The sequence below is a fragment of the Gossypium hirsutum genome, chromosome A02 (genome assembly GCF_007990345.1).
Source record: "Gossypium hirsutum isolate 1008001.06 chromosome A02, Gossypium_hirsutum_v2.1, whole genome shotgun sequence".
NCBI lineage: Eukaryota > Viridiplantae > Streptophyta > Magnoliopsida > Malvales > Malvaceae > Gossypium > Gossypium hirsutum.
Window position 1 is genome coordinate 44213326 of NC_053425.1, and position 9426 is coordinate 44222751.

The following is a 9426-nucleotide window of genomic DNA, read 5'->3' on the forward strand; positions in this document are numbered from 1 at the left end:
TTATTAAATATAATATAATTTGATAAAAATAAAAATAAATAATTTAATCATATTTTAATATAATTATTATGAAATATAACTTAATAACATTCTTAATATAATTATTTTTATATTTAAATTATACTAAAATGTTTTTTTATTTTTATATTTAATTATATTAAAACATTTAAAAAATTTATTTACTATATTTCAAAATAGTACACTATTATTTGAATGCATTACTTCTGAATTTATCTCAATTTTATGATTTCAACTAAAGTTTTATTTGTTATTTACATAATTTTTATATAAAACTTTTTACCTGTGTTATAATCTAAAATTAATTGATTGTATTAAACACAAAATTTTTATTACAAATAAAAGAAAAAAAGTCACAAAGCATCAAGAAGAAAAATAGCATCTTTTTATTTTTCTTTTTTCAACTGAAAGAAACAAAAAATATTTGTTTATCTACATTATAAAATTGGAAAAGGCGATGTTAATGAGAAAGTTTTGCATTAATGATTACATTATAAAATTGCTTTACATTATAAAATCCCAATGCTCCATAACAATACTCCCTCAACAGCTTTGCCAACCGGTTCGATATCGAATAGATAAATACAATTTATTCTAATTGTTGAAGAAAATAATACAAAATTCATTCAACTCTACACTTCATCAGTAATGGGAAGATTATTATACCACAACAGTACCTTTGAAAAGCTCAACACCATTATTATACCACAACAGTACCTTTGAAAAACTCAACACCAAGGTTTTCTGCAACAAAATTGAGGTCTCTCAAAACTGTGAACTTGTTCATCCTGTTGAGCCAACAGGCTTTCAGTGTAAGAACTAAGCTACTCCAGGCAAGCCAAAAGTATCTGCAAGGAATATCAATGGGATATTGATAGGCATATAACTTAAGTCAAGTCTGACACAAAACTAGAATACAAGAAAGTGAAGTTGAAATAAAACTGACACTAACATAAGGATACTTCTTTACTTTTCCACTCGCTCACCCAAAATGGAAAACCTAAGGCTTTGCTTGGTTGCAGAAATCTAAAAGAAAATAGCAAACAGGACCATGTTTCCAACAAATCACATCATTATTTTCATTTGACACTAGTATCCTTTGAATGCAAAAATAGAGATTAACCCATTAAGATAATACGGTACCTAAAAAATGCCAGGCTACCTATTTTTCCTCCAGAATAACTTTCGTGCAATAAAAAAGAGATGACAACTCACCTTGCTTTGCCAAACCAAAGCCCTGCCATCTTATTCTACCAAATTTGTCAAGCTGGAAAATTTACCTTCAAACAAGCGAAAAGGCATCTTCTCAGACTAACAAAACAGAACTGTATGAATATTAGTTATGTTATTGATTAGGATATAAGAAACTTTTGATTACCCAGTTAGAAGGTTCAGAATCTTAAGTTCCTTTCTGAAGTAATAATGATCACCAAATGAATAAACAATATGCCTCTGAAGAGCATCCTTCGCTCCATAACTAGATTTCCTCATAAATCGAAGAAGCAGTCGTTTAATGGGATTCAAGCATAAGAACCAAGAGTCTATAAAAGATACTGATAACAGCAAATATATTATCATTTAGCAACACATAATAATTTCCAAACATGATTATTTTAACAAATAACTTATATAAAACATAAAATCAGCTGCCAAGAATTTCCATTCAAATACAGTAAATAAAAGGACAACTGCAATATTAATTATAGGCTGATCTGATGAGCTACAAGCTCAACTAGGACAGTCATAACTCACAAGTCATACTAGCATAGTTATCTTCTATTCTTGTTCGCTGTTTTATTTGTTTGTTATATCATTGACTACAGATGCATGTAACTATAAGTTCTTTCTAGCAACAGAAAATTGAGAATCATTGATTCACCACACATGTCAAAAAGGAATGAAAAGTTAAATAGGAAAAATATAGAACCTCATATAGCTGCACGCTCTTGGACTCACTAAAGGGCGTCATAAAAAGGCTTGCTTCAAGAATCGACCATAGCCTGACAAGGAAAATGAGTTAAAATGCATCATCAATAACAATAACCAGAAACAAGAGAAAAGAAAAGTTAGCAACCAACAACATCTTTTGTTTTTCATGATTGCAATTTAGTGCTAACCCCTCCATTGCCATGGAGTCACTGATATGCCTCTTTATCACAATTTTAAAGCAATGCACTATCTATTCAACGTTCTCTTATCATGATAAAAATGGAAGATTTATAACATCATTAAGAAATACATAAATTTAATCCAAAACAAACATAGAAAAAAGAAACCATACCTGAGAGTTTGCTCTCAATGATAGACAGACTAAAGATGCTTCAGGGACAGCCAACTTGCTAGCATCAACGCCACTTGCATAAAAAACAATCGGCAGCTTTGATTTTCTACCATCAGAATATATAACATCCATGGCAGGAAACTTCCTTGCTGCAATTCCAAGAATTAGAATCTTATTTGCCAGTGCAATCTACAAGAAAAGAAAAGAAAAACTAACAATTAAAATGTTTACAGAAAGTAACATTAATTTTACTCAGAAATCAGTTGCAATTCAACTAATTTGAACAGATTTGCAAATGATATAGCCTATATGTATATAAAAAGAACAAATCAGTTAATACCTTACCACCATGTTGTTTTAGCTCAGAAATATCATCAAAATATCCTCTATTCAATTCATCAGCATTGCCCTAAATCAAATTAAAACAATTATTTATATTAAATCTCATGGAAAAAAGAGCACGTAACAAAATTTCAATAAACAAACAAAGCTTAAACTTACAGTCTTGCTCATTCTTTCTCGATTTTTTCCTTGCTTGCAAGCTGCACACACAAGACAAAAAGTTAAAAAGAACTATAGCTTAAAAAATCAAATATTTTAGAGTTAAAAAGGGGGAGATGGAGGAATTGCCTTGTAAATATCGAAGAAGCGAATAGATGATTTTGAAGCGAAATGTTGAAGAGGTGAAGGGGAAATCTTTGGGTCATGACTTAGGAGGTATCGACAATTTGAAATCGAAGCTCATGCCTGGTTTATCACTCGGTTTACCCTCAACATTTTCAGTTTTCGATTTAGATTTCAATTCCCCTTCTAAGAACCCTCTTGCTCTGTCCAACAATTGATGGAATTTTACAGATCAAGAAAAAAAATGGAAGAGAGGAAAAGAAAAAATCTATTGAGAGATAGAAAAAGAAAGCAGAAAAAAGAGGGCAGAAAAATTAGAAGAGAGGAAGATGGAATGAACGGAGGGAGAAAGTGGGGAGCCTTTCAGGTGAGAAAATGGAAGAGGGCAAAGTGGGGAGAGTTTTTGTGGTGATGGTCCCCTTAAAACCGAATTAGTAATCGGTGGTGAGGATACAAAATAGAAATCAGGTAATTTTACTGCATAGGCCCGTAATGGAATAAGTACGTAATAGGACATTCCAATTACGGGCTTATTCCATTGAACCAAACAGGTGTTTAGGGTGGGCTCACAGAATAGGATTGTAATGGCATAGCCATTAAATTGAACCAAACATGGTGTGAAAGAAATGGTTTAAAAAATAAAAATAATGAACCTTCATGTAATATATATTTACTATGGTAACTTTTTTTTTCCCTGAGTTTAGTAAAATGAATCTATTCGATACTAGTTTAATTAAAGAAATTATTTGATTTCTTTTTTAAATGATACTAAATATTATTATAATGATATTTTTACAAAAAATAAAAAAAAAGGTAATCTGAACATGGATGAAGATTTGTATGGAAGTTTTTTTTCTCTCACTTATAGCTAATAAAATTTTAATAAATATGTATTTTCTTTCATCTATATTGTAAGCGAGTAAAAGTAATATGAAAGACATTTGTAATAAAAATTGGATTGTATTTTACTATTTTTACTAAATAAATAAATAAATTAGTCATTGTACATTGAATCAAAGTCAAGTTAGTATTTATGTTAAAATTTTCATTCATTTCTACTATTAAAAATCAGTCGTTGGACGTTAAAATGAGGCACATGTGGCACTCCATGTGTAATTGTTTGATTATTCTGCCTTTCACATTATTTTCTTAATAGTAGAAATTAATGAAAATTTTAATAAAAAGAACCAATTTGCTCTTTGATCTAATGCACCTAGGTTAATTTGCCTATTTTTTAAATAAAGAGAGCAAAATACAATCAACTCCTTGTGGGTTTGATATAATTTAGCAAACTTTTAATTTGATAAAATTATACATATAAAATCTTAATTTCGGTTTAATTATGCACATCATTTAGAAAAATAAAATATTTATTTGTTTTTATTTTTGAATAAATATAATCAAATTATTTATTTATTTCGAGTTAAGAAAAGGGTAAACTACACCTATAGTCACTTTTGTTTATATTAAGTTACATTTTAGTCATTTATATTTGAAATGTTACATTTTAGTCACTTTCATTATCATGTTATAACATTTTAGTCACTAAGTCGTTAATTGCAGTTAACGGTGTAACGGTAAGCTGCCATGCCATGTTAAATCATCATTTCAAACAAAAATTTTAAATTAAATTATACAATTGGTCTCTATATTTCTTTTCATTTTGAGCAATTTAATTTAATTTTTTATGTTCTTTAAATTTTCCTTTTTTCTTTATTTTCCATTCTCTTTTGCTTCTTCTCATGTTTTTCTAATTCTCCATTTCTTTTAACATATCAAGAAGTCAATTTGGCAATGAAGAAAAAAGCAGGAAGCCGAAAGCTATCAAAACCCATAAACCTATACCATCTATTAACTATCAAAACCCTTCACCATCACCCATCATCTTCATTTCATTCATTAACACATTCAACAATACCATGACCTCATTCATGACAAACCCAACAATATTATCCTCCTCACTAAATAAACCCACGTTCAAATCAATCAAGAATCCAAGTAAACAACAATTAATAAGCCCTGAAAAATCACAGAGAGTCAAAGATTAGACAATGACTGGTGATGGAGGAGCACATATAAGAAAATCGAGCCGATCTAATGGTTGATGATGGAGATTCGATCTTGGGTAGTCTAAATGTTGGGGATTTTTTGAGATGTTTTTGAAAGGATGTCATGGTAGTGGTGAAAGTATTAATAGATGAAATGAAGATGATGGGTGGTGGTGGAGGGTTTTGATGGTTAGCAGATAGTATGAGTTTATAACTTTTGGTTATAGCCAATGATGACTTTTAACTTCTGCCTTCTTTCTTCACTACCAAACTTTTTGATATGTTAAAAGAAATAGAGAAATAGAAAAATAGAGAGAGAAGCAAAAGAGAATAAAAAATAAAGAATAAAAGAATAAAAATTTAAAGAACATAAAAGAAAAAAATAAAATTACTTAAAACGAAAAAAATATAGGAACCAATTATATAATTTAATCTAAATTTTTTATTTGAAATGATGATTTAATGTGTCATGTTAGTTTACCGTTATATTTTTAACGAAAATTAATGGCTCGGTGATTAAAATGTTACAACACATTAATGTAAGTAATTAAAACTTAACATTTCAAACATAAGTAACTAAAATATAACTTGAGATAAATAAAAGTGACCATAAGTGTAATTTACCCTAAAAAAATGTTGCAGACAGTGGTAGTTTTGTAAATTAACAACACACCGTGGCGCCCAATTCTGGTAGGCAAAACGCGATCCCAACCGCGACTTTTGTTTTAGAACATTCCAGTGCGTTTCTCACGTAAAACAGAAAATTAAAAAGGAAAAAAAAAATTAAGGTAGGAAGTTCCCTTGTCTTCTTCTCGGTGTCGGACTTCAATTCATTTCATTTCATTTATCTGCAAGAACGAAGGAAATAGAATTTTCCTCTTTTTTTGTTTTGTGAATTCTTGAGAAATGGTTGATGTAGCCGATAAATTGGCATATTTTCAAGCCATCACGGGACTCGAAGATCCCGATTTGTGTACGGAAATCCTTCAGGCCCATGGTTGGGACCTTGAACTCGCCATCTCTTCCTTCACCTCTTCCACTCAACCCTCCGCTTCTTCCACTGTCTCTGATTCCGACCCTCCCGATTCACGGGCCCGGACTGATTCCGCCTCCGCCTCCGGTCCTATTACCGCTCCCGCACCGGGCTTAGCCTGGAGACTCGTTACATTACCGATTTCCGTGATATCCGGAAGTTTAGGGTTGATCTCTGGCGCTGTTGGGCTGGGTCTATGGGCCGCGGGTGGAGTTCTTTCGTATTCCCTTGGGATGATCGGGCTAGGCTCTGGGCAGGGCGGGGAATCATCGGCCGGGTTGGTATCGGTCACAGCTGCGGCTTCTGAAGCGATGGATTTCGTGGCGGCGTTTGAGAGGGAGTACGGAACGAGGGGGCCGAATTTTGTCGGCGAGGGTTTTATGGACGCGTTGCAGAGGTCGAGGAACGCCTTCAAGCTGTTATTTGTGTACTTGCACTCGCCGGACCACCCGGATTCGCCCGTGTTCTGCGAAAGGACGTTGTGTTCCGAGGCTCTGGCGCCCTTTGTGAATGAGAATTTCGTAGCGTGGGGCGGAAGCATTAGGGCTAGTGAAGGTTTTAAGATGAGTAATAGCTTGAAAGCCTCCAGGTTCCCGTTTTGTGCAGTCGTTATGCCTGCTACCAATCAGAGGATCGCGCTTCTTCAACAGGTGCGTACCATTGTGATTCTCACTTTGGATGAAATTATTGATAATGTAATTTAATACTGTTTTCAAGGGCAAAAGAATCATAGTGATTAGCTTTCATTTTGGAAATTTCAGAAACTGAAATTGACCCATTGTTCATACTCTCAGATAAGTTTAAGTTCATTTATGACTTCAATTAATCACATGATACCGGATAAGTAGGTAAAAAAATCAGGGATTTCATTCTAATTGTTATTTTGTCCTTTTGTTTCTGATGAGTACAGAGCTTAGTTGAATTTCTTCTTACTTTTGTTTTATGCATAATACATAATGTTGACAACGGATTTACTATATAGTAACTAGAGTTTACAAGCCAATAACGAGGTAAGTCAAATAGTTGTTAAAGTACAAATAAATGTAGAATGAATTTTCTTTTAATGATTAATTAGCATAAAGCTTATCTTATCCGATTTTCCGCATGCCAAATAGTAATTCCTCCTATTTTGTTGTAAGGCATATTTTGAGATTTATATTGTGCTTACTTTTGGGTACTAGCTTCTCTATTTCTTTACATTAAGATGCAGCTTAAACCTAAATTGTGCGCGCAACATTCCTGACTACATGTTAAACTTCTCTGCCTGCGTATGTTTTAATTACTTGACTTCATTGGAAAATTTAATAGCACTAGTGCTTCTCATTATTTTTTGGTTGTGACTTGTCTTAATAAATGGTTATTTAGCTGATTTATCTGTTTATGGACTTCTTTGCTTTCACAAATCAGGTTTATACAGTTTCAATGTCATTCACTCTAGCTCTTACTACATTCTGTGTGAAATTATCTCTTTCTTAAAGTCAAGTCTTGAGCCCTAGAATGCCGATATTGTTAATGGTGATCTTTCCTTTTGAGTATTACAATGAACTATTCTCTTTCACTGTAGGTTGAGGGACCTAAATCTCCTGAAGAAATGCTCACAATACTACAGAGAGTGCTTGAAGAAAGTGCTCCTGTTCTTGTTGCTGCAAGACTAGATGCAGAAGAGAGAAGAAACAACATGCGTTTAAGGGAGGAGCAAGATGCTGCTTATAGAGCAGCGCTTGAAGCTGATCAGGTAGGCTGATTTGTAATCTTAAATTAGTAACTTTAGTAACACTTCCTCATTGGTACCATCATATTCGAAGACGACTAGAAATGTGAAATTGCTATCCCTCTCTTGATCATTGAATGGATCTGTGCTGTAAAACCTACTGTTTGACTAATGACTTGACACTGTCATTTCTTTTTATGATTTAAGGCTAGGGAACGCCAGAGGAGAGAGGAGCAAGAACGTCTGGAAAGGGAAGCAGCAGAAGCTGAGCGGAAACGTAAGGAAGAAGAAGAGGCTCGTGAAAGAGCAGCACGTGAAGCTGCTGAGAAGGAAGCTGCCCGAGCTAGAATGCGGCAAGAGAAAGCCTTGTCACTTGGTGATGAACCTGAGAAAGGACCTAATGTTACACAAGTAATGTCTCATTGTTTTTGACTTCACAAGGTTTTAGATCTGGTTAAGCAGGCTTAAATACCTTTCTTCTCATTTCCAATGATGTGGTTCTGTTATAAATCACCTGCATTTTCGACTTTCTCTGTTGGCAAGCATATTTATTAGTTCCCAAATTAAATATTTGCCTGTTGTGTTGGTGAATCAGGTTTTGGTACGTTTTCCTACTGGAGAACGCAAAGAAAGGAGGTTTCACAGTACTGCACCAATTCAAGCTGTTTATGATTATGTTGATTCATTGGGTTGCTTAGAAGTTGAGAATTACAACCTTGTCTCCAACTTTCCTCGAGTAACATATGGTACAGAGAAGCGCTCACTGACCTTGAAAGAGGCCGGATTACATCCTCAGGCCAGCCTCTTTGTGGAGCTAAACTAGTCTGAAGAAGTTGATAGTGTGAAGCTGTATGATGAATGGTAGTTTCAAAGATACCTGCTGGTAGACCCACATATTTTCTTATGTTCCTTCTTCATTTCAACATAATTTAGCAATGACAAATTGAGAAAAACACACAGCTCCAAGTCACTGGATACTTTTTTCCCCACTTTTCTTCAATTAAGATTCTGTCAACCAAATGGAGGATGTTAAAACATGGGACTTTTAGGACTGAATAAGAATTTCTATCCGGTTAGGGTGTGTTCTTTGTTCTGCTGCTTAAAGCCAATTGACATGTTATGATATGAAAAAGGTTAAGATTTAAAGGTTTTATTATTGGTATTACTTTAATGTTTTTAATAATAACGGATGAAGTGTTTGAAAGCAGAGGGAGACAGAAACATAAAGCTAAAAACAACAAACAAACTGTGAAGAAAGTAATAATCTTTAGTTCATAAGTGATGCAACGGATGTTAGTAATTTGACATCAGTCTTATATAAGAACAGTATATCTTATAGTATTTATTTAATCTCCAGAAGATGACTTGCCATGTTATTAGAACACGGCCCCAGCAGGGAATAGTGTGAATTGCATGTGGTCGTAATAACAAGTGCATTGTTAGTCGTAAAGATTAGGGAAGAAGTAGTTAAATACAACCCGTATACGTTGAACAAAAAGGAGTCTCTGATGATATTTGGAGGGACATATCAGAAAGTTTTGGAAAGACATTAGGCGGCGAGCCATGCTGAGTGTTGGCCTTGTTAGGCGTAATACAATTCAATGAATCCCAGGTGCCCCATGGATGTGCAACTTGGTCGTTGAATGCTGCCCAAACAACTTCTAGATTCCATCCCTGTCCTGAGACATGTTAGAATGGATAGGTATAATCA

General features: G+C 33.7%; 1 protein-coding gene and 1 pseudogene across 1 annotated transcript; one reads left to right on the top strand and one right to left on the bottom strand.

Moving 5' to 3' along the window:
* Positions 1-478: 478 nt before the first annotated feature.
* On the bottom strand, positions 479-3368 carry LOC121213563 (uncharacterized; annotated as a pseudogene).
* Positions 3369-5665: 2297 nt separating this feature from the next.
* LOC107951184 (plant UBX domain-containing protein 10) lies at positions 5666-8868 on the top strand. Its single transcript, XM_016886124.2, has 4 exons — positions 5666-6654; positions 7569-7739; positions 7923-8126; positions 8311-8868. The coding sequence occupies exons 1-4, from the start codon at positions 5878-5880 to the stop codon at positions 8536-8538; spliced, it is 1380 nt and encodes a 459-aa protein (XP_016741613.1). The 5' UTR covers positions 5666-5877; the 3' UTR covers positions 8539-8868.
* Positions 8869-9426: the final 558 nt, after the last annotated feature.